At 39.1% G+C, this 25329-nt stretch overlaps 3 protein-coding genes across 12 annotated transcripts; all 3 read right to left on the bottom strand.

Moving 5' to 3' along the window:
* Positions 1 to 1713: 1713 nt before the first annotated feature.
* LOC124056334 (protein disulfide isomerase Creld1) lies at positions 1714 to 6133 on the bottom strand. 2 transcript variants are annotated; one of them, XM_046383677.1, is made up of 6 exons: positions 6009 to 6133; positions 4866 to 5037; positions 4680 to 4763; positions 4174 to 4269; positions 3936 to 4076; positions 1714 to 3864 (listed from the first exon to the last, which is right to left on the bottom strand). In XM_046383677.1, exons 2-6 carry the CDS (start codon positions 5023 to 5025, stop codon positions 3623 to 3625), a joined length of 723 nt encoding a protein of 240 aa, XP_046239633.1. In that variant the 5' UTR covers positions 5026 to 5037; positions 6009 to 6133; the 3' UTR covers positions 1714 to 3622. The 2 variants fall into 2 exon arrangements, with proteins under 2 accessions (XP_046239633.1, XP_046239634.1); XM_046383678.1 differs by having other exon boundaries at positions 2985 to 3843.
* A 133-nt stretch (positions 6134 to 6266) lies between these two features.
* il17rc (interleukin 17 receptor C) lies at positions 6267 to 12583 on the bottom strand. Its single transcript, XM_046383676.1, has 15 exons — positions 12453 to 12583; positions 11373 to 11726; positions 10823 to 11042; positions 10124 to 10227; positions 9891 to 10005; positions 9732 to 9776; positions 9531 to 9649; positions 8937 to 8993; positions 8759 to 8816; positions 8453 to 8670; positions 8132 to 8185; positions 7990 to 8041; positions 7777 to 7872; positions 7364 to 7402; positions 6267 to 7269 (listed from the first exon to the last, which is right to left on the bottom strand). Exons 2-15 carry the CDS (start codon positions 11478 to 11480, stop codon positions 6731 to 6733), a joined length of 1824 nt encoding a protein of 607 aa, XP_046239632.1. The 5' UTR covers positions 11481 to 11726; positions 12453 to 12583; the 3' UTR covers positions 6267 to 6730.
* Positions 12584 to 13759: 1176 nt separating this feature from the next.
* LOC124056332 (inter-alpha-trypsin inhibitor heavy chain H3-like) lies at positions 13760 to 24452 on the bottom strand. 9 transcript variants are annotated; one of them, XM_046383668.1, is made up of 22 exons: positions 24296 to 24452; positions 23410 to 23570; positions 23183 to 23287; positions 22645 to 22807; positions 22421 to 22531; positions 21953 to 22081; positions 21677 to 21793; positions 21309 to 21477; positions 21117 to 21227; positions 20665 to 20846; positions 20342 to 20521; positions 20130 to 20251; positions 18507 to 18760; positions 18209 to 18271; positions 17865 to 17894; positions 17311 to 17358; positions 16612 to 16683; positions 15997 to 16104; positions 15327 to 15495; positions 14527 to 14675; positions 14317 to 14401; positions 13760 to 14214 (listed from the first exon to the last, which is right to left on the bottom strand). In XM_046383668.1, exons 1-22 carry the CDS (start codon positions 24368 to 24370, stop codon positions 14100 to 14102), a joined length of 2718 nt encoding a protein of 905 aa, XP_046239624.1. In that variant the 5' UTR covers positions 24371 to 24452; the 3' UTR covers positions 13760 to 14099. The 9 variants fall into 9 exon arrangements, 8 of the variants coding, with proteins under 8 accessions (XP_046239624.1, XP_046239623.1, XP_046239628.1 ...); XM_046383667.1 differs by having other exon boundaries at positions 18501 to 18760; XM_046383672.1 differs by lacking the exon at positions 18209 to 18271.
* Between the last annotated feature and the right edge of the window lie 877 nt (positions 24453 to 25329).

Below are 25329 nucleotides of genomic sequence, written 5' to 3' on the forward strand. Positions count from 1 at the left end.
CTCCTCTCCCTTGTGATTCTCCTCTTCCAGCAGTAGTCTGTGTGACCTCCCCAACATAGTGACTTGTTTTCTCCTTCTCAACAAGGTGGCCTGTGCCTCGTAAAAACTGTACACATATATGATAGATATGCATATATTATACATATAGAGAGAAATCTTATAGAGTGTGTCTATACGTGGTCAGAAAAATCGTTTCAAACTGATGAGATAATATATGTTTTTTCTTCATGGTTATTTTTCTAACTGGCTGCAGGTCGGAGAGATGTCTTATTTAGAGTGTTGAGTGGTGTGATCTTCCGCTGATTTGTACATTGTGAGAAAACCCCTCAGCAGCAAGTAACATTCCCTGTCTGAAAACACAGGACAGCCCAGTAGGAAAAAAAAGAGCTTTAGAGCAGTTTATGGGAAATAAAGAAGTATATCCAAAATCTATCTAGAAGTCTAGAGAAGATGACGTTGTTACATTCCTTTCTTAATGTGAAAACATTCAGATGAAGACTACTTGACTTGTGGTGACAACTTCGAAGAACAACAACAAAAAAACAAAAAAAAACTCTTGAATTTTGTAGCTCACATAAGTAGCAATGAGATTATGACGGCTGCAGTCAGCGGTCAGAAACTTGCACTTGTGAGTGAGGACTATCAATATTAACATCCAAGTGGAGATTTGAGTGACTCTGTCAGGATGCATTTCTTTCGCGTGTTTGTCGTTGTTGTTGTCTTGTAAAACAGAAGTGGTGACATATGTGACCGTGACAGCTGATCAACTAGAAAACCCAACACATTACAGTATGGTAGAAAATTGAATTAGACTGTTACTATTTCCATTTCCTCCCCTCATGGTGCCTGTGCGTCTCCCTTGTATAGCCAAGTGCTGATTGTTGTATATAAACGTCTTTCCATGTCCCCATCTTCTACAAACCGAGGTGATCCAAGCATCATCTTTGACGTGTTTCCTTCACACATGAACCTTTAGAGCTTCTCTCACTGACCAAGAATCAACGGATTGTGTGAAAAGCTGTGTTTACAAATGTTATGAGAGAGGTCCTGATTTAGATTTTTTGACAAAAAAGGGGGGAAGACAATGCAAACAGACAGAGGAGCAAAAATTCTCTCACTTCACCATCAGGGGGGCGGAGAACGAATCCTCCATTTTCAGGTCCTTATCCACTGAATACTTGAAGTAGGGGGTTCTCCTACCATGAAATACCATATATGATTTACATGGTAGAAAACATTTCAATTGTGCCCATGCATGCTCATTTTTACATAATGTGCCAACTGAAAGTGATGATGTAAGGATAATCTCCTGTTCTCTATGCAGAGCGTTTTCTGAACCGTTGTGTCAAAAAGGTTTAGGAGACACAGAGGCTTAGAGGCTGGGGCCGGTTTCCTGGGCTTAGACTTAAGACTAATCCTGGTTCTGAATGACTGGCATCGCGCTCAGTGTGAGGTGGAGTCAAGAAGTCGAGTCTGCAACTGTGCCTGGAAGCAGCTGTGCAGAAAGACTTGAGTTGAAAGGCCCGTAGATTCACCAGTAATTTTCAAAGGCCTTGAAGAAAAAGTATGAAAAGCCTAACATACATTTTCACTTTATCGTTGTATACAGGTTGTTCTTCTTTTACTGTATGTTGCTGAAAACCTTGGATTAAACAAATCACTGTGACCAATGCCAGAAACACTTTTGTTTGACAGAACAAATATTGTGTTTACTTTTTTATTATTCTTTTTGTTATTTATTTAAGTTAGCTTTATTTTTTTCTATTGTTTCAGCTTATTGAATATGCCAGTTTGACACTGTACTATTTGTATAAGTAAATGTTTTGAGCTGTACAGTAAAATCCTAGGAACAAGTTAAATGTGAGTGTCCAGCATGCTGAATGATTACCTGTGTGAACGTGAGCTAATCTCCCATGAAGCATCATTCCTCACTCATTAATTGCATCTGCATCGTGCATTGTGACGGTGTGATGTTGTGTTTGAGAGTGATGTGTGTCTCACTTACTGTGTCCAATTAGTAGACAGCCTGTGCAGTTTCGTGAGAGTGCAGCATGTTTATGGGGTTGCTTGTGTCAACGTATTCAGAAAAGAGAGATGCGTGTGTGTGAGTGTGTGTGTGTGTGTGTGTGTGTGTTTAAATGAGGGTACATAGCTGCTTTTATGGGCGCGGGTGCGTTTGTGTGTCAGTAAGTGTGCGTGTGAGACTGTGTGTTATGAATCCAAAACAGAAGAATCTATTAAAAAAAAAAAACTTTATCAGAGGAAGTCCCTAGAGAAATAAAAAAGAAAAAGCGAGACTGATTCAAAGTTTTGAATGAAGCATGGATACTCTGTACTTTTTTTTAAACCTAGGAGGCTGTCCTCAGTACCCCAGTTTGCTATTGTATGTGCTGTATCAGAATATTACTATTGAGTGTTGGCCAGCTTGTTTATATCCATCAAATAAAAGTGACTTTCTTTCTGTCTCTGTTTGCAATTTTCTACTTTTCTGGTACTAAAACAGTCAGCGTAAATGCATTAAATTATGTTATGCAAACAAGCACACATCTTTTTAAATCAATTTGAAATAGCGGGGTTTCCAGAGACTTGGATTATATAACTATAACATTATGTATGGAATCATTTTATGTTTTTTGCCGGGGTGGATGTCAGGTGAAGGTGGGGGTGGGATAACGTGTTAAGTCCACATCTACTTCAGAATTTTTTGTCAAAGAAACTAAAACTGACTTCTCAGCAGTATGGCGTTCGGTAGCCATTGGCTGAATTTTCATTTGGGTTGACTGTTTCATTAACTCTTGACATGAGTCTTGATTGTTTGGTTCTTATATTTTATGGGGAAATTTTATGATTTTCACGGTGCATCTGCCCTGAGCAGCACCAAGGAATATCTGGTGGCTGACTAGACTGATGACATGACGCTGACGAATCTGCAGTGATGGGGAGGTGGAGAGACGCACATAACAGCAGCATGATTATTCATATTCATACATTCATACTATCATATATAGTTGTGTTCTCTAAAGCTTTCAGAAAATCGTGCTGGACTTTATATTACCTAACAAATGTCAAAAAAATGTATCATCAACAATAGCATCTCGCTTCAAAATGAGTGCGTGTTCACACTGCACATATTTATTTCAGTCTTCCACACTCGTGAGACATAAAGATGCCCATGGAGAAAATGGGCATTAAAATGTTACTATATACAACACTGTAGATGTTACAGCCTTATATTTAGAATGTAAATACAGTGTTACTGATACACTATAAGAAGTAAATCTAATACATAATTTATGTACACATACATACACATAGTTCAATTAAATTTACAATTTGAGACGTTAGATGACGGTGGCTATAAATGCCAGAACGAAGTTGATGCTTGAAGAGAATAAAAAGCAGCACAGGAAAGTGTTACAGCTGGGCAATCCGCTGGAATCGTTCTTTAGTGTACTCGCTGAACTAAAACAATAATAAAACTTCATGGTGGGTCAACGCTTGTTAAAAGATTCACCTGATCTGTCTGAACAGTGATTGTATGAGGCCTTGTTGAACACTGGCACGTGTATTTGTGCATCTGCAGTATGAAATACTTACGTCCTTTTTAGAGCAGTTTTGAGCTTTAACGTCCCTTTAGGAAGTTGTCTAACAAACGATCCCCCCTGTCAGAAAGCCAGTACCCTGCCATGGCTGCCACAGCTCCCATGAATATAGATGTGTAAACCAAATCTCCCTTAACAGCCAGTGTGGCCAGAGCACAAAGCACCACCCCGAAGAACATCTGCTGCAGCACCTCCACCTCATCATCCTGGATATCCTCAAACAGACCTTTCTCCTGTGCGCCTGCATGGGGAGATGGACAGACTGCAGCGAGGTCGTATACATGATTGTGGGTGCAAACATCCTTGTGTGTGTGTGTGTGTGTTGAGACTCACGGGGCTGCTGCCTCTTCACACAAACACTGTCCCTGCGGATGAATCCTTCAGCACAGTCACAGCGGAATGAGCCTTCTGTGTTGGTGCAAATCTCATTCAGACTATGACAAGCCAGGACCCTGTCACTACATTCATCTATATCTGAGTGAAAGAAAGAGAGGCACATGATATGATGTCATCACAGACATGCATAATGAAAGCATGCCAATGAAATAAAAATGATCTTTTGTACAGTTACCCAAACACTTGGACCCTGTGAGTGTGAACCCAGAGGCACATTTCCTGCAGCGTGCTGGTCCGCTACCCATACATCCCACACAGGCTGGGTCACAGTCTGAGGAAAGAGTGACTATTTAATTTGATCATTTACAGACTGCACTCTCAGTTGCTGTAAATGCTGTATATGGGTGAAAAATGCCATAAAACACAATGGAGCAATATTTAATATTCAAGCTGTCCAGTTGAGCTACTTACTTGGGCAGCACATACATGCTATCCAGTATAGAACCATGAACAAACTAAACAAATAGTAAGTAACTAGCTAAGTTACTTTGTGAGCATTTGCATGACTATTGATATAAGGGTTTACACAGACACGCTGTCATATCGTTATCATGCAAATTTCGGAAAGCGTGGAAATGTGCTGAGGCAAAAGAGAAATGTTACATGGGGAAAACTGGGCATTGATATAAGATTAAATATATGAAAAGATAGAGAAAAACTCAAGCCTTGTAAACCACTTACCTCTGCACTCATAGGAACCCTTTGTATTGACACAGTAGCTGTTTGCAGGACAGATACCCAGCTCTGTGCCACACTCATCAATGTCTAAAACAAACAAATGTATAATCAGTCATGAGTCTGCTTTTCTTATACCATACATGCATATGAGGATTTCCAGATTCATACACAAAGGTCTGCACACCGTACCTACACAGGTGTTATTATGGAGTGTCCATCCTGTTCTGCATTCCTCACACTGGTCACTTTTCAGGCCTGAACACTTGCTGCAGATATCTGGACAGCTGTGCACCTGAAGAGCCAGCAAACAGCACATCCATGCAGCCTGCAGCAGGTTGCTGTGAGGCATCCTTACTCCCACCTGTCCCATCAGGTCCAGAAGATAAAGTTGTTTGTCCAAAATATCACATCCAGGTTTATTAAATGATGCTTTTCAGCTGAGAGCATAAAAACTAGTAACAGATTGGTGGCAAAATTAAGGAAGCATTTGAGGGATTAAAAAAAAAGTTTTACCATTAAGACAATCCTACAATATAGTTTAGTTTATATTCTGTCATCTATTAAGGTCATGTATGAATAGTCAGTGTTTATTTTTGGTAATCAAGCCGTACAGGAATGTTTAGGAGAGATCTGATTGTTTCTAAAAAAGTGCTGCACTCAACTTAAGTACCATTTTCAGATATATTAGTTTAGTATTTTTCATTACATGCAAACATATTATCTGCTTACAAAATATAGAGCATCAATGCAGCTCAAACTACCACAGAACACAGCAGCAGTTCAATCTGGCTACATTTTGCTAATAATAAATCTGTACATTTACATAAGTACAATTTACAGGAGTTACATTATAATCTTCCCAGTTTCTATTCAATAAAAGAGTCTTAGATCCTTCATCAATGACAATAAAGTAAAATATAATTTGACACACAGCTACTGATAACTGAGGCTCTTATTAGTTTGTCTCAGGAGACAGAGGCAGCAGGAGAGGTTGCTGAATATATGCCACTTTCTTCCAAGCTGTTACTTCACAGAACTTCTATAGTGACAAACCAATTTCATGTAGCCTTCTTGTGACACGCAATTGTAGACTCATACATTATATTATGTTATTCCTTCGCTAAAACATTATGTTTCTACAACATTCATTGGTGTTTCATATATCTCAACTTTACTGTCTGTTTAAAAAAAAGACGTCAGCCAATCATTGTTAAGAAAATCTACGTCACATTAGAAATGAACTGAGAATTCATATCAGAATTGAACGTAACATTCTAATGACCGAACTCAGGCTACACTGTCACAATCACACGTTTTGACGCGTTTCTTTACCTCTTCTGTGTGGGTCGACTGAGTCCGAAGTGTATTAAAACGAATTCAGCCGAGACACATTTGTCTCACACTGCACACTTCTGTGTTTGATTATAAACATTCCGAGCGGGCGGAGAATACATGAGCCTCATAGCACCGCCCCACTGGCGTTGCAAAATAAAGTATAACAAGTACTCCTCTGTGTCCTTAAACAGACGCTAGATTGCACCAATAAGATTCATCGCCCTTCACTGTCAGTTGACCAATCCGAGATCCGACTCGTACAAAAATATGTATATTTATTTATAGAAGTGTTGACAAATGTACATTGGCACGTCAAATCCGCAGCAAATGCAGTCAGCAGTTTAAGGAAGTTGTTTAACATTTCCAGTAAAAAACAACAACAACAAAAACAAAGTACCAGACAGGGAAGTTAAGTTGGAAAGTACTGAGAGATGGACAAACATACCATTGGTTTTGGTCATTTTATGTCATCCTGTGACAAAAACTACAATATTGATTAATGCCAGACAGACTTTGTGTGCGATGTTTGTGTCCTTCATTTACACAGGGCAACAGTAATATTTAGGATGACATTTATAGGTATCTCAAAGGCTTGGTCTTCAAGTTTTTCTCAGCTTCAACATATTTACTGTGTGTGTATGTGTGTGTGTGTATGATGCCTTCCGCTGGTCTAGTTCCTCTTTAGTCTTTGCTTTAAGTCCCTCTGAGACAGTCCATTTTTACACTGTGTATGTCCTTTTAGCCCTTCCCACAGAGAGCTCAGTCAACAGATCCTGGGTCTGAGAGGGAATCTTGAACAGCAGCAGCCCCTGAAGAAGCTCTGGTAGAGTCCTGTCACTGCATGGGTTGGAATCAAATTTAACCAGAAGAAAACGCTTTCCAGCTCGGCCCAGCTGCTTGTCCGCCTGTATGAGCCACAGGCAGGCCATGAACAAATCAGAATAGGGGGATCCTATCAGTGGGAGAGCCAGGTCTTTCCCCTTAACCTCTTTGTGCCAATGAGTCCATTCCTCTACTCTCTCCAAAGCTTTGCGAGTCACAACAAGCACAATTCGGCCGCCCTGGCTATTCAGCTCCAGTAACTGGGAGTGCAGCCATGGTAGAGGTCCCAGAGTGCACTGCTCGTTTCTGCTCCACTGGTCCACAGACACACTGAAGCCTTGGTTGCAGAGCAGGGAGCCAAGACGAGATACTGACTCCAGAACATCATCGTCCAGATCTGGGGGGCTCAGCAACACCACATGACGCATTCTGCCAACTTTGAAGAAGAATAACAAGAGGGTGGATGTTAGAGAGCTGGCTTGTTCTGTCGTGACTTCATGAATTTTTTATTACAAGTGGAAAACACTCACCCGCTACAAATCCACCATGACGCCAGCTCCACGCCCATTCTATAAGATTCACAACAATTAGTGTAAATATACCAGAAGGCCTTACAGAAACAGACTAAAGGATATTACTCAGTTTATCATTTCAGTCACACAAAAATCCGATCCCGTAAACTGTATAAAATATGCATGAACAGTGCAGACTTTATAAGGAATGCCTGGACTTTCAGGCAAATGAGAGAAGGCTTTATGGGAATTGCCTGAGGACAATGACCAGACAGTCAAGTTGGACAGTGCATATTTTATCAGGGCTTGGTAACAGCACAAATCTCAGAGCAGATTAATGAATCACTGTTCTGACTTCTTTATGATGATGGATTTCTCCTGGTATTCTTCTCATATTTGTCACGTTTAATGAAACAAACAAACAAACTTACTCTTGACAAAGCCATGAAGGAGATAGATTATGAGCACAGTCAAGCAGACCAACAGCATAACACCAACAATCAGGAGACTCCAGCGCAACCTGTCAGCTACAAGAAGTACAAAACAAGATCTCATTCATAAAAGCTTAAGAAACAGATGCTGTATTTCAGCAAAATACATGATGCTTCAACCAGTATCAGTTCCTGTAATTATGTCAGACTCACTCTCATTTAAACAAAATGGGCCAAGCTCACGTCCCATTCCCTTTATTTTCACCTGCACAAATGAATAAACATAAATTAATATTTATTCAACTTTGCTACATATGTACAGTATGTGTATGTATATGTGGAGTTAATACTTTACCATCACACATGGCAAGAGCTGAATGTCGATGTCTTCAAACTCTCCAATATTCTCCTGAAGAGGACACAATTACAAAACAGTGTAACCAATATTATAACCACCATATTTTATTTTAATGTTTAGTGGAAATTTCAGGCCATAGCATATTTGTTAAATTTTGCACAAGACATCTAAATTATTTCCATTTGAGTTAATATGGAATTCTGTTAGACAGAATTGTTTTTTGTTGTTTTGTTTTTTCAAAGTGGACAGAAAAGATTTGGTGTTAAGCAGTTTTAAAATAAAAACATGACACAAGACTCATTATTGATGTTTTCTCACCCACTGTTGGATGCTGTTTTGTTTCCACGTGACAGCTATCAGCTGTTGTCTGAAGCCCTTCATCTCTGTGCAGCTGCTCTTTTTGCTACAGAGCCACACTTCACCCTCCAGCCTGCAGGGGGCAGACAGGTTCCACCTCAGCATTGGGCGGTAGTTGTTCATTTGTCGCTGGTCTACAGACACTATCACATTCTGCCAAACTTTCCTTTGAAAGACATCTAGAATGAACACACGGGAAATTTCAGCAAACACCTCACCCTGAGGACCAGCAAGACCAGCAAGAAAGTGATCAGATCCAACTCTCACCTGTCTTGAAGGGGCAGGTCAGAGAACGCCTTGACCTCTCACCATCCTCATCCCATGCCTAAACACACACACACACACACACACACACACATATGTCCTCATTTAGGTCTGGGGTACAGGTATACACACAGCACTGTTGATATGTCAGCCATAAGTAATCATGATTAAGTGATGGTACCTGGAAACACATGCAGGAGGTCACAGAATCCATCGAGATGGGCTTCATGTTCCATTTCTGTAACGTGCAACACATCATGACTTTAATGAGTGAGAAACCAGTGTTGGAGAGCAGGTGGGGGAAAGTACGTTTAACTCGAGTAGTGTACCTCACTACAATTTTGAGGTATTTGTACTTTATACTTCTACTCCACTGCATTTTAGAGGCAAATACAGCACTGTTTACTTCGCTGCATTAATCTGTCAGTTTGATTCAGATTATGAATACAAAATACACTATATAGACAAAAGAATTGAGACACACCTCTTTATTACTGAATTCGGGTGTGGTATGGGGCTGTTTTTTAGCAGTTGGGCTCAGCCTCTCACTTCCACTGAAGGGAAATCTTAATGCTGCAGCATACCAAGACATTTTGGGCAATGCTATGCTACCAAATTATATTATTTGAAATAAAATTACATTTAACTTAACTTAAGTGAAATTTGAATACATTTTGAATACAACCTTCTTTTTGTTTTGATTTTATTTTATTTCTTACTAAATATAGCAGTAGCAACAAAAATAATAAAAAAAATACGACTACACAACACTGACCACACATCTTCCATTGGGCTCATACTGGACGCACACAGATGGGAGGCTCTTATTGGTGTCAGCGGACTTCAGCTCCACCCAGTTCATCTCGTGGTTGATTACCCAGCTTAGTCTTGGCACTGAAAGGACAGAAAAAAATAATTTCCACTTAGAAATGCACAAGAGCACAAGATAAAACAATGTGTCTGTCACGTTATTTACCATAACACTCTTCTACGACATGTCCCTGCAGATCCTGGGAGCACACTGAAGACAGATAACACAGCATATGTCAAGCCCCGATTCAGTACTGGAAGGCAGCATTTAAGAGGCCAACAGGTGCTTCATAGTTACAGCTCTGACTGAAGGATCAAACATTACCTTCATCTAGAGGAGGAACAATAACTTCTTGACGTGGGTATGGTGATTCAGAAGAATAAACAAACACTTGATTGCTGAAAGAAACATCATGTGGCCTAGCAATCTCCATGGAAAGCTGGACACACACACACACAGAGAGAGAGAGAGAGTTTATAAGACAGGGTGCTGTATGTGAGCATACAGTATATCCCCATTGACAGACTTTATATTGCAGTACATGAAGTCTACAGTACCTTTGCCTGGTTTGGTTGAGCAAGAGCTGTGTGATTAACTGTAAACTGCACCTTCTTGCAACTGGGTGTGGTAAGTCCTGTAGTGTAACACACTGTCACAAACGCTGTTACAAAAGAGACAGAACAGCAATAGTGGGGCTTAGTATTCATTGGAACAATAACGGTAATTAGAACTGTAAGAAAAGCATTTAAAACTCATTTCCAAACCTGCACAGATAAAAGATCATACTAGTGTTTTCAATGTCTTAACTAATTAAGTGTAGTTAGTTCATAGTTAATGCTATTTACTGTCACTCGAAAAATATTTTATTACATATTGAAATAACTACATATATTGCTCTGTGTTATTCATTTTAACCTATTCTATTCTAAACATGACTACCTGTGTATGTTATGTTCTTTATGTGGCACGAAGGGAGTTACAAACCTTCATTTTGTTGCGCAACCCAGTGTTGTTCAAGGACAAATAAATTACCTTGATCCTTGTCCCTGAACATATTTTACATATGTGTATGTATTGCCAGTCATATTTTTCAAAGCATTTTATATATTTTCCATTTGCCCCACTAGATCCACACTGATCACAAGAAACATTTTGGGGAGTTTATTGTTTGTCTAAGTTGAATGATCAGCGATATGATGCCCCACATCCCTGACAAGTAATAGCGTAACATTACACCTTTCAGCTCCTTTCCTCACCATCATATTCCTCTTCATGTCCAGATTGCTCTTCATCTTCCCTGTCTTGATCCTGAGGGATGTTGATCTCTATGTCTATCGTCAGACATAATGCACATGGCTCTCCGTCCTTACAGCAGAGTTTGATGTATGGCGTCAGGTTTTGGACCTTCACGGCGTCATCCTCTGCTTCAGCATGACGAATCAGCATGGAATCCGTCAAGGCACAATTAGAGAGACCCTTAAAGGAGGCAGAATGTGATTATAAAACTCATATAAAGACATATTTTTAGTATGTGGGATCTGGATGGTAAACATTTGCTGTTCAGAGGCCTATTGTGTACATAAAACAGCCCTATATTGTGTCAAGCTGGCAGTTATAATAACCCTTTATCTGTTTTTAACTAAATGTGTGAGAGTAAAACACCTAAACTGAGAAAAAGGAAATTAAAATGTCAGCGCAGGCTACATCAATATTGAAAGATAATTTAAAGTGTAATCTGCCAACAAAAAATCCTGCAGCACAGGAAATGTCTACTTCAGTGTATCCAAGCAGTGTCTCCAACAGTACCTGTGGACAATTGACTTCATGGTTGCCATATCCAGAAATCTCCAAACCATAGACTGAAGCTTGCAGAGTAAGTACAACATACCAAATGGACCATCCAGGAAGAAACATTTTTTGCTGAGAGCAATCTGATCGAAAGAATTGAGTCCTACAGCATTTTTCTCCAAGTATTTTTCTCCAGGATGAACATGAAAACCTTGTTAAACAAGTTCATTGTCTTCCTCCTCATCACGACGTAAAGATTGGAGATTAACTTGACATCTTGATTCAAACCGCACACTGCTGTGGCAGGCAGTTAATCAAGACAAAACAGAGCATAACTGTAGCCGATACCCGGGTTTCACCTGAGGTGCACTCCTGGGGAAGAAGACATATAAATTAATCCAGATGTTTTCCTTTGCTGGAATGTGTACACAAAACATATAAAGAGTTTCTAATGTTTTGTTATAAAGCAAACTATCCAACGGTCTATACACGTACTGAGAAAATAATCAGCTGATTAATTTTTAATGGAGCTAATCATTAATTGCAGTCCTGCAAAAGTCCAACAGTGAAATCCTGCTTTTATATGAATGCATAAGTCATAAAGATTGATGACGTAATAGAACTATAGTCACAAGGGACAATTTTCTGTACTTCTACTTTTAATACATTTAGTACTTTAATACTGTACATGATAGCTGGGATAGGCTCCAGCTCCCCCGCGACCCTGACGGATAAGCGGTATAGAAAATGGATGGAATACTGTACATGATTATACTGTTACCATAATATGCTTTTCAATACAGGACTTTTACAGCATTTTTACAGGCTGGTATTAGTACTTTTACTTAATTCAAGGATCTGAATACTCCAACACAGGTGTTTTATGTCAATTGTGTGATTGATTGAAACCATATTTTTCTTTCTCATACAAACTACAACGGTTTTCTGTCCTGTTCACATAACAACTGGGAACCGGACTTTCCTTAACAAGCAAGCAGTGTTACAACAAAAGAAAAGACATAAACAACAGTATGTTACAGTAATATTAGACATTATATCAAATTTCTGTAAAAGTCTCATAGAAATATTATCACTTACGGTGTTCAGTACGCCTCTGGAAGTAATCCACTCTGAGGTGCGGTTTTCCTGTCCATGCACTTTGTCAGGGTTACCAAGAACTGAGTCATGTGAAACCTTAAGCACGTCACTGTCTTGACTCAGGAATCGTCCCTCCCTCCCTCCCTCTTGTCCCTCCCTCCTTCCTCTCCCTCTCTGTTTCTCCAGCTCTGATTGAGTCTCACCAGGGCCCCTTGTGTGTTAAAAAAGGACACAATCCTGAAACTTCCTGTTCCCAATTCCTTATTATAGAGTAACCAGCATGACTTTGATGGCTCAAAGTCCACCACAATGTTTTTATACATTCTGTTTTTATCTAATCAGGACCTCACCTTCAACACTAGATTAAAACGGCTTTGAGCACTGTGCTGCGTTTGTAACACTTCGCAGATGCTTTGTTTATTCATTGACTTGTTATGTGGATTTGGCAGAGATCTCTCGCTTTGTGATTCTGAGTAAACTGTACCTTGACAGACAAGTTTTTCACCTCCACTTACAAGAATCCACATACCTTTGACACTAAGGACGAAGTTCACTGAGAGAGGACAATCATGCAGCACAATGATTTACGGCTTATGCAGCTGCTTGACTGGTTTGGCAGCATAATGTTAAGATAAACACAAAGCCATTGCTTGTTTATTGAAATGTGCTCAAACAAAAGTAAAAAAAAAACCCAAACATTTACCTGTTGTGTACTTTGTAAATCAACAGAGAAGAGTCACTTTGTTATAATTTGGCCAGTCTATTTACTTAAGCTCTGTGTTTATTACAACTCAGACCGTGAGGCACTGACACTGAACTAATGGTTTACATTTAATCTGCAGTATTTCAGACTGAAATGTTTCACTCCACAACCTTTTGTGCAATTACCAGAAAACACTTTTGCATATGTGGACAACATAACTGTTAACCCCTAGCTGATGAAATGACAAGGCCCATGAAAACAAATTTTAAAAATCAAATATGAAGTCTGGCTGTTACCTCTACAAATACTATGTCGCATAAAGAGCAGAGTGCTTTCACTTTCCATTTTCACCGGGGATGAGTGGGAGTACGCTGGAACGCAGGTTAATTCTCAGGCATTTCTTATGCTTAGCAGAAGCACTGAATTTGTCAACAAGGTACTGTAGGATATTGAGTCTAAACTGTGGCCGTAAGCTTTCGAACCAGCTCTGCTCCTAACCTTTAACCTCTAGTGTATACATATGCAGGATACCTCTCTTTCAGTAGATACATTACTGACGATGTGTTGGTATATTGACGTACAGCAATGTAATTCAAAACTGAAGTTTCTTTTAAATTTGATGATTTTAATCTTTTAATTTTATAAGAACAATGAAGACGTGTAACAGCTCTGTGCATTCAGGTCATCTTGAAAGTTGAGTTGACGTCATGCAGGGCTGTTTTGCTGTAGAACAAGCAGCACACACACATTCTTAAGATTGAAGAATCAAGCATGTGAACCACCTGACAAATCCATTAATATCAACTTCGTACAGGGCAGTACAAGATCTGTACTACTGTTTATTCTCATAATAGTAACATGTCTTTTTCCATGATGAATCACCGTTTGCCTCACTTCTCTCTGATGGAATAAAATCTTTGCAAATGATTCAGCACGTTTCACAGTTAAAGTTGTGAAACGATGAAATTGTCCAGGGGTTTCTGCAGGGCTGACTCAGCAGACATGAGCCAACAGTCCAGAGTGGGATGAGAGACAATACTGTAGTCAACAGCATCAGATCTACAAAGAAAAATATTACGGTCAAAAATCTTTGCCTGCCAGACTAATAATAATTATAGCACTCAAAGACTAGCTCTCTTTTTGATGCAGAACAAAATGTACCTGGTGACAATAACCTCCTGGTTATTGAGCCTAAGTTTTGTAGATGGAGTTTGCTGCACCTCCTTGTCAACTGTTGGCTTCACAGCTGGACACACAGAGGACAAACAATAAGGCAATGAAACGGAAAAGCTGGCACAAAGCATGCAGTGTTTCTATTGTAGAATATTAATGATATTAAATCATGCATGCAGATCCAGCCTTTTCACCCACCTAAAATTCCTGTAACACTGGCGTTCAGTGGCTGCTGTCTTAAAACCGGCCAGAGGAATTCTTCACCACCTTTCTCGTGAATCAAGATGACCATGCGTGTGTCTCCGACCAGAACATCTATTTCCTTGTCGCGCTTAATCAGGGTCATGCTGGAAAAATATTAACATCATCACAAATTTTTTTTTCGACTTTGGACTTAAGCCTGTGAATATTCTCATTCATCCAGGTCATGGTTATCTCAAGGAAATTCAATCGAATGCTACTGGACTTAGTTATTTGTCTTTGAAGACGTTTCACCTCTCATCCAAGAGGCTTCATCAGTTCATGCTCGCTTGACTAGGCTGGGACTAGTCCGATTTTGGACTTGCATTTGAATGTCTTGGCGAATTACATCTCCTCTCAAGATGAGGAGGTGCAAAGCTACGCTGAGCATTATGTGAGAGCACCAGACTCTTTGCACCAATTAGGATGATAAAGGTGTAAACTTGTCTCACACTGACAGGTGCAACAAAGCCAACTGAAGAGCAAGAAAGATGTCAATCAAACATAATCTGCACACGCCAACACACTTGAGAAGAGATGACACTATTCAAAAGCCTTAAAACTCCTGTGTGGATGTGCACTGGGTATGCAGGGCCTTTCATGTAAGCAACATGCAATTGTTTCTAATAGAGAATTAATGACAAAGCTAGCCTGGCTCTGTCTGAAAAAGAAAGTCATCCTTGTGAATTTTCATCCGTGTACCTCACAGAGTCTGTACACACCACTGAGTGTCATCATTGCTGTTATTACGAAGTCACCTTTCAACTGTGATGAGATCCTGTCCAGTGTGTTGTGTTTCTGTCTGCCCGTCTCGCACAGTGATTCCCTTGGGGTCAACCTCGACATGCAGGTCAGTTTTTAAGTGGGCAACAATCCTTTTGAAGCCTCCATGTGTTACTGAATCAAGCTCACCATTCACAGACAGCTCTAGTAGAAAAGGAAACAAATGCAATACAGTACAAGTGCACAAATCCTTGAAGTAAAAATACCATGTGATTACAAATAAAAGATCTTCTTTCAAAATCTTGCTTAAGTAAAAGTACAGAAGTATTATTAGCAAATTTACTCAAAATTTTACTCAAGCCCAGTGCAGTACTTCAGTATGGCAGTCAAGCCAAGATGTAGTGAGATGATCAGTGGGGTGGGGAGAAAAAAGAAACAAAGTATGCTTTTTTAGAAGTGGAAGTAAAAGTGTGAATGAGCATAAATTACAAATACTATAAATGTATTTAATTTTCACCACTACAAACTGTGAGGATATTTATGAGTTGATGCACATTATGTTACTGATGCAAAGACCACAAGGAGAAAAGAACATCAATTTTCAATTATACACAAAGAGCAAAAGGCGAAAGGCAAAAGGCTTTACTGATTGGGCTGTTCAATAGAGAAAGAAATAATGACGGCACAATGAGGAAGATTACTGACCCCTGCTGGGGTGGTGAAGTAGTTTGAGGCGAACCTCTCCAACAACATCAAAACAGAGTGGAAGAGACAGATTCTCGGTTTTCAGCAAAAACCTGTGTAAAAGAGGAGCTGCAGAGGAAGAGACAGAAACAGAGTCACACAGCAGAAAGAATCAGGTGAAAATAAACTGCTTTTGCTTTCAGCAGCCAACTGAAGATGCAGTGTAGCATGTTTGACACCGACCATCCAACTCGCAAATATTCATGTGTCTTTTGTGATACAAACATCACACTGCGTGTTTAAAGATCACTTGAGGTTTACACTGACGAGGTAAAAGCACTCCTGTGCTTGTGTGACACTGACATACAGATTACAAGATATTAGACTAGACTGGTGAAAATGTTGGAATATGAACTTGTTTTTTATGTTGTGTTCATTTTACATGTCTGTATTGTGTAATAATTAAGTAATTAACTAAGTCACTAACTGTCAATTAAATTCCACTACATGTGAAAACAACTATAAATACGAAATGAAACATCACACTATGATGACTTTTTATGCTATTTCGTAACATTTCTTATGCAACAGGAATAGACAGATTTTACAGAATTATAGTACATACTCATACCATACCATTCGTTGCTGTCACAATTGTGGGAAAAGCTCCGCCAAAATCATCATAATCCATAAAAATATGAGGAGGACCTGAAAATACATTTACATAAATCCAGTTATAAATATATTATATTACAAAGAATAATATTAACCTAACATTGAAAATGTCCACAAAAAATACAATACCAACTGTTAAATCAAAAAGCAACTGCGACTGTGTTCTTCTCATATAGATTTCACCTACAATCGCTAAATCAGGCCTACAAATTAAAAACATGTGCATACCCAAATTATTTGCTGCACGTTTTTGCAGTAGTAGTAGCCTAAAAATTTGTGCATATAAATGTCGACAATACATTGATACAATCTGATGTAAAAAGACCTGAGAAGTTATTTCTTGTCTTTTAGAAAAATCTATCAGGGTCACATCCATTTCTGCCAAAAAATAATTCTCCACCGGTTGGAAATCTTTTACAAAACATTTTTTATTGATAAATGTTTTGTATTGTTGTTGAATGTTTTTCACTTTCATGTGTTTTATGATGCAGATGCTGAAAAAATTCTGTTCATTTTGCTGCTGTCATTTAGGATTGTCCAGCCTTGGTGGAGATAAGAACTGCCGCTGAGTGATGTTAGCTGAACATGGGTGGTGGGTACTATAATTACAAAATTAGACAAATGGATCGGAACAGATACAGAAAATATATATATATATACCTCTAGATAGGTATTTCTTTACCGGTGAGCCGGCTGGGGACAGTTTAACTGGAAAAAGAATTGTCAAATTAAGAATTATAACAAATGTTATCATACATGAAAGATTACATATTATCATACATGTACATTATCTGTAAAAATAAAACTGTTATAATTACAGCCAGCAATAATTAAAAATGCCTGGAAGAATTAGTCTGTAACACCTGTGAAAGAAGTGCTTTGTATTCATAAATAAAGAAAACAACTCTGACTTCTGTAAAACCTTTTTTTGAGATGAATCAGAAAGGTTATTTAGTTTTTATTTAACCACTAATCAATTCTGTGTACTGCTAATGAGATTCCCAGTTTAAATTTCCAGTATGTGTACATACAGTGTGAGTGTGCATGTACATGTGAGGCAGTTATTATGACACTGTTCTTGCACAAGTTAATTAACCTCGCTTTAGTCACACTTCTTGAAACTCAGGTGTTACTCAGAAATATGAACCAGGCCTTTTCAAAGCTCTATATACAGTTAGTGATAAGAGCACAGTGCACGTGTGCTTATGTCATACCCCCAGAGGAACGAGCTCCGCTTGATCCTCCTGAAAAGAGAAAGATGAAATGAATGTACAGTGGCTAGTTTGGCCTCCAGGTCACTAGTTGTTTCTGAACCAAGAAGGACCATTTTTTGGTAAAACACCTTAAAATTTGAATTAAGTTTGCATTTAGATATAAATTGAAATTTTTGATGGGGCCTAAATTTGTAATTGTATTGTTGCAATATGAGAAAAAAACTAACTTTTTTTTGGAAAAGTGGGCAAATTATTATGTTACATATTATTTACAACAATTTTACTGTACTCTGTAAAATTATATGTCCAAATAAAATACATTATATTATTGAGTAATAGTGTACCTGTCTTATCAGAACTGTGTTCATGTGTAAAGCTATGGCCTACTGGTGAGGCACCAGCTCTAACTGTTAAGAAAAAGATGAAAACAAAAATATTATATATACATATTATTATATAAAGTGTATAAGGTGTATTATTTTTCACTTGAAAATGCTATGAAATTGAGAAATTATCTTGGCCCACATCCACACTTAAAATTAGTTACATACATACATACAAGTGCCACACACAGACAGGGAATCGATACTCATTATTAAATGCAATAACTGTACTCATACATAGTAATTATTTCACCTTCACCTCCAACAATGCGGTGGACTCTGTTTGGACCTTTTGGAAGTATCCAATTAGATCTAAAAGGTGTTCGACGAGCTAAGGCAGGATGCTGTGCTGGGGGTGTTTCTCCTTCTTTGGGTTTATGGAGCACATCTGTTGTCTCTCCCAGAGGTTTGGTGACAACCATGGATGTGAGTGGGGTCACAAAGTTGTACTTCAGTGACAGCCTCAAGGCTTCTCCCTTCACATTCTCCTTCTCAGGTCCAGATAACAGCAGCCTGAATCACAAATTGCATACACATGTTTTAGACGTGATAGTATAGCATGATTGTGGTATGTATGCTAACATTTTATTTTAGAACATTTTTGTTGTATCCCGTCAGATTGACTGAATCTGCTCACGGTCAAATTCTGTCCGTTCTGTGTGTGCTGAAAAGAAAAACAGAAAAACTCAACAACACAACAACAACAGGTGGCACTCGTGCTTTTGCACAGGACAAGGAGGGGGGAGAAAATACAAAAAGTGCTATGATCACACAAGGGTGAAGAGTAGCCTGAGACTTTTTAATAGTGGTGATACCACTGAGAGTTAGAGGCCTGAAGAAGGATGCGGAGGCTGCTCTGTTTCAGCTTGGGTAACAGTGTTATGTTTCGCATAAACATAATATTTGTCATGTTTGTGATTTGTGTGTCATGTCATGTTAAACTGCTTGCCCACGGACATAAGGCTTACTTTCTAGGTTGCCAAGACATGCTGTTATTGCGATGTAAGCGACAGCAGCAGTAGAGTTGCGAGTTGGTTGTATCCCTGTCTCTGGAGTGTGCTGGCTCCAAAACCATCTCATCCTGTCTGCATATACTGTTGCTGTATATCTACATATTAGCTGCGTGTGCATGAGTTTGTGGGGTGAGAAGTTTCAGCACTAATTCTTTTGTCAGTGAATTAGTGTTGAAATGGTGAGCTAATGCATAGCTTTAGCATTAGCATTAATGTCAGCTCATGCTACTTGTCTATGGTTGATAAAATTTGCTAATACACAACGCTATATAAATTTATATTAATTTATATAGCGTTGTGTATATTTATATTTATTATTGTTAGGCAATTGGGCTTATACTGGGACCGGGGAAACTAATTTCGTTCCACTCATGTTCTACGTGTGTGAAATGACAATAAAGCTCCTTGAATCCTTGAATCCTAGGGACAATTGACATTTCTACGGTCGTCAAGTAGAAACAAGAAGTCTGCTTTGTGTTGGAAAGTGAAGACCCACAGTTTCAAAAATGATTTGTGGTGCAGTCAATTTGCTACTGTTACCTGAGTGACATATGTGCCCTGTGAACTCTGCTTGATGCTTGAATAGTGTAGCAATTCAGGGCCTCAGAGAGCAGTCAACTGATGACAGAAAATGAGTCTATAGTTTTGATATTCTATGTTGTTTAAGTTGTATCAAAACCGCTAAACATTCTGTGGTTAAAGCTTCTCGAATGCAAGGATTTGCTTACTGGAATGTAAATTATATTTTTTTTCTGTACATTTCATAGACTCAACAATTAATAGATAAAAAAAATGAGGGTTGCAGCTCTTCAATAAATATTATAATACAAACAACAACAAAGAGAAAAAACAGTCAAAATCATACTCACTCTTTCTCCAGAAGCTGTTTGACTGTGAGGTAGGCCCAAACCCTCTGCATTTGGCTGTCCGACACTGTTCCAGTGGACTCCAAGGTGCCATTAGTGTCAGAAAACACCACCCTTGTATTTTTCTGTCACAGTCCACATGAATTGCAATGTGAGTACCTTTCACAAACCATACAGAGGAATACAGATGACGTGCAGTGTGCATTGTTTCTTACTGAAATGGCCACAACTTGTGGAGTGAATGTTTCGATGTTGTTGTCAGTGATCTGACCAGCCACCACAATCTCAGAACCATTGTAATACTGGCTGAAGTTAGTCTGGGTTAGATTTGTCCCACCAATGTAGATCATAGTCACATCTGTCAACAGAGGAGTGGCAACCTCTTCATAGAAACCCTGTTGACACACAATACAGACACTCTGTGAGTGTTTAATTGCCCCACAGCCAACCATGATCAATTGTATTCATGAAAATGTGTAAAATCAAGCAAGCAAATCAGTACTTGTAATGTGAGGAAAGTACAAGGGATTGAAAATACCTTCAGCTGTAAATCAGCATCGGAGTCTTCATAAATCCGTCGTGCCACACCATTATTTTGGAGGGACATCTTCTCAAGGAACTCAAAATTGACATCAAAACCAAAACCGAGACAGTAGAGAGGGAATTTGCCAGCAATAGCCTGTCTTACATTTGATTGTATTGCTTCGAGATTTGTGACCCCTGCAAAGAGACGAGATGTGCAGTTTAAAAATGCAAGCTGAGCTCAAATTGTCTTACATAGTACCATTAAACAACTCTCCTGTGTTTATCACAAGTTCCAATGTGTATATAAACTAATTTTATACAACTGATAATTTTCAAATTCACACAAGAGTTGGTTTTCCCTTGCTGACAGGAGAGGGAAATGAGAAAAAGCCTGCAGCCAATGCAATGATGATCTTATTATTTTTAATTTGTGCACATTTATGAACATGTGTGTTTTATTGTCACCTGTGGTTGGGTCTCCGTCAGTCAGAAGTATCAGGATAGATGCTGAACCCTCCCTGGGATGTGCATTCAGCATACGTGCTCCTTCCAACACTGCTTCGTTAATGTCAGTGGCTGAAATGAACAAATGAAAAAAAACATTTCATTACTACCATTGTGCTGTCAAATGTTCACATCCCCTAATAAAGTCTTTACCTCCTCTATCTTTAATATTCTGCGCAAATTCCTTGGCGCTCTCCAGGTTCCTGCTGTTGGCCTGAACAAGTTCTCGTTTCCAGTGAAAAATGCTGCCATCAAAAGTGATAAGACCAAAGTAGTCATCTTCTGCCAGGTCATTCAAGATATGGATTAATGCTATGCGGGTCTGGGCAAAAACATCATTCACATGTTAAAACTTTTATTGATCATAAACCATGTGATTGAAGTCTGTTCTGAAACCATGATGAATGTAGTTAAGTCTGTAAAGTAAATCATAGAAATAATGGACTAATTAAATGGACAGAAATTCAAATGGCTCCTATGCTGCAGAGTCAATCTGTCACAAGACTCTTCAGAAACTGTACCTGTTGCATTTTCCTGCCACTCATTGATCCACTTCGATCAATCACAAAGACAACATTTTTTGGTATGCGAGGAAGACTTGATGGAGCAAAGTGATGAACAAAGTACCCAGGTGATCTCTGGGGGGGTAAGAAGAAGTTTGATGAGAAAAGACTGCTGAAAAGCTAGCACATAATAAAATAAACATTTCAGTAAATACAGTATTGTTTTTTTCTCTTATGGATTATCTATATACGGTGCTAACAGACCATTCAAAGTCAAAATTACTCTTGCTATACCTTGATGTCTCCCAGTGAGGTGTCCCTGTTGACATCATAAACAATAATCAGGTCTCCGTTCATACCCTGATCTCCACAGCTGTCACATGTTTTCTGCTGGTCTTCTGTCGGGTAGAAATACACCCATGCCTGAAAAATAGGAAGAATCAAATGTTATAGTGTCCTGGCAGACATAGAAGTCAGTAAAGGGGTTTTGTTAGATTCAGCATTATCGTCACTGGACAGTATTGTGCACTACTCAATCAGAATGTAGTTTGGGAAACGTGCATGTAGATACACCGCATATTAAAATGGATGAAAGGCACTAAAGGATAAGCAATGAACCCAAATGTATCATGTCCACTGTCGGCAGATAGAACTTTGGTGATCACACAATGTAAACAGTCCAGTGCCCAGTGCCATTATAGTGTAATTAAACAGTGAGAGAGTGAACTATAGATTGTGATTTTGCACCACTGCATGCTGTACCTCTTTGTCTGCATGTGTTTTGGTGATAGCATTAGCCAGGGCTTTGGTGCTTAGACCTCCTTTAACCTCAAGGAAATTGATGCCGGCTTTTTCGTTAATGTAGACATCAATCTGACATTGGGGATGAAATAAAACTGTTAGAAGCTTGGATTGTACAGGATGTCATTATGCCAGGACTGATTTCCTGGAGGATCAGTGAATAACTAAGAGCAGGGAAGGCATACCTTGAAGTCTTTGACAGGTTGCATGGGTCGAGCATGGATTTGCAGCTCGTACTTGCCAAGCCTACGTTTCAGCAGTTCCTCATATGTCAGTTCGAATGTGACTTTTTTGTGAGCAGCCACAGTAACAGAGGTCTTAAATTCCTCAAGGGTCCTCCCTACAGAACTGCAACAGAGGTGATAATCACTGCATTAATGCAGTGGTTCCCAATCCCTGACAACCCCTTAAAAGGAAGCAATGCCCAATTATGTTGATACATCACTGGTTAACGCTTTAGTGTGGATGAAAGTAGTGAGTCGATCTAGTCTTTAGAGATTATTTCATTTGAAGATTTCAGAGATCTGAGGATATGAAAGAAGCCATTATTTTGCAGGAAAAAAGCCAAAATCTGAGAAAAGTCAGAAAAAAACACGATTTTGTGCAACAGAGATTTTTTTCTTCTCTGAAATTCCGAAGTACACACAAGGTTCTTGTACAAAACAGAACATAAAAAAACACGTGTTTAAGATATGGAAGAAACTGATGCATTGATTGCTGTACCTGACCAGCCCTGCACTTTGGCCACGGGACACAGCCTCACTGTACTGCTGCTGAGCTTGCTCCTTAGCTTTCACAACACCATCGTACTCCTGGCCATCTATAAGCCTGAAGGACACCAAGTAAACATCTTTATTTATGCACATGCTCCTAAGTCACCTATGATTTTTTTTTATTTTTAATTCTTTAATCTGTCAGTATTCACAGATCATTTTTTTTTTCACACGCACATTTTAAATTTACTGATGAAGGCGTTCTTGGGAATCCGGACTTGGAACTCTATTTCCTTTGACTCGTCCATCCGATTGGCCACGCGGCTTGTGATGACAGTGGTGGCATATCGACTGGTCACTGTGGAGTTAATGTGAAAGCTGTAGATGTCCCAGTCGTCCTGAGCAAATACAGAAACCACATTTCACAATTAAAAAGTAGGCTTGGTTTAATCTCGCTGGCTGACAACCAACTGACCAAAGATCAGATGATGGTGAAAGACAAAGTGTTGGTGGGTGGCATCAGTGACATGTCATTGGTCTGACTGCAGAAACTCCCCACTCTGCTTATTTTTCATCCTAAGGCCTATGTCAGATTATAGCAATTTTAGTTGCATGCTCCAACTATTCATTAATTCTCAATCTCATTATTTAATGATTATTACATCAGGGGGACTGACTTTTTGAACCCAAAAGAGAGTTGATTCCCCCCTTGTTGACTGTAAACAGTTTTGTTGTCCCATAACATGAGTAATACACATTCACACACACACACAGACACACACACACACACACATTAACATGTATTTGTTTTATTTTAACCTGATACAGACCTTTGTCAAACAAATGCCAAGCTCTTACCCTAAAACTGAATGGATCAGTTTAATGTGACTTTGTCTCCACAAGATTAAACCAAGTATACAGACAAACACAGGAATACACATGAACAGCATAAAACAATACTGAAGGTAGAGAGCCAGCAGGTCCTTCAACCTGTGTTTTTTTAGGTTTATCAGACAAAGTTCAGTGTGTTGCAATTGATAGAAATATCAAATACAATACTCATGTTTGTTGATCAGTGTATAGATAGATTCAGTTTCCTTTCCTTTCCTTTCCTTGACCTTACCTTATTTGGTAATGTGGTAATCAAAGGCAGCAGCAGCAGCCCAAAGAGGGTGACTCGCACCACAGTTCTCTCCATGATGGCTCCTGCCAGAGTGCAACTCAGGCAGCAGAAACTGTCTTTTAAACTCAAACAGACAAGGACAGCATTAATGTGTACATAACTTTTTTTAAAGGGCAAACTCTTCTTTCTCTCTCCCCTCTTTCAGAAACCCCTCCACACATGACAAAAAACATGCACTCGTTCACACAAAAACACTCCTCCACTAAGCCGTCCGCCCACACAGTTTGACTTTATATGGACAGACTGCACTGTTGATGAAACTCATACATAACTAATATTGCATGGTGTCAAGCAGAAATGATTTTATTATTTCTGTCTTCAAGTATGTACAGTTTTCGTGACAGAGTACAGATTGGACGAGGTCAGGAAAGGGTGGGGGAAACAGGTGGCACAGCAGGCAAAAAGCAATCCTACACCAAGCTTTCACTGCAAGCATTACAGAGATCAAAGACAGGAGTCACTGTGTAAAGCACAAAGAAAACAGCTGCATTGGAGATGATGTTGAAGAAAAAAATCTACATGTCAGAAGCCTTTAAGACAAATATTCAGTTTAAGTCAAAATATTGTCACACTGTGCATACATGGATGGATTTTAAAGGGGCCCTCCACCGATTTTACACATAAAGTTCAGTCACAATGAGTACTGCCTAGCCTGTGAAAACTGGTGCATATTGTTTTATGTCGCTCTGGAAAGAGCTTTATAAAATTTGAATATACTGAGGAGCAACATGGGATATGACTGTATGATTTTGATCATATTGTTTAAAATCTGCCTTGTGAGTCACCCAACTGTGTGGAAGTGCAATCGAAATTGCCGGATTACCCTTTTAACAGTAAAAGGCATGTCATAACTGAAGGGATTATGAATTTGGAAACAAACCACAAAGAGCTCAAAATGACTGTTTAGTGCTGTCTGCACCAAGCAGTTTGTCTATGATTGCTCTCTCAGTTTTGAAGATTCATCTGCTTCATTT

This window comes from Scatophagus argus, chromosome 3 (assembly GCF_020382885.2).
Source record: "Scatophagus argus isolate fScaArg1 chromosome 3, fScaArg1.pri, whole genome shotgun sequence".
Classification (NCBI taxonomy): domain Eukaryota; kingdom Metazoa; phylum Chordata; class Actinopteri; family Scatophagidae; genus Scatophagus; species Scatophagus argus.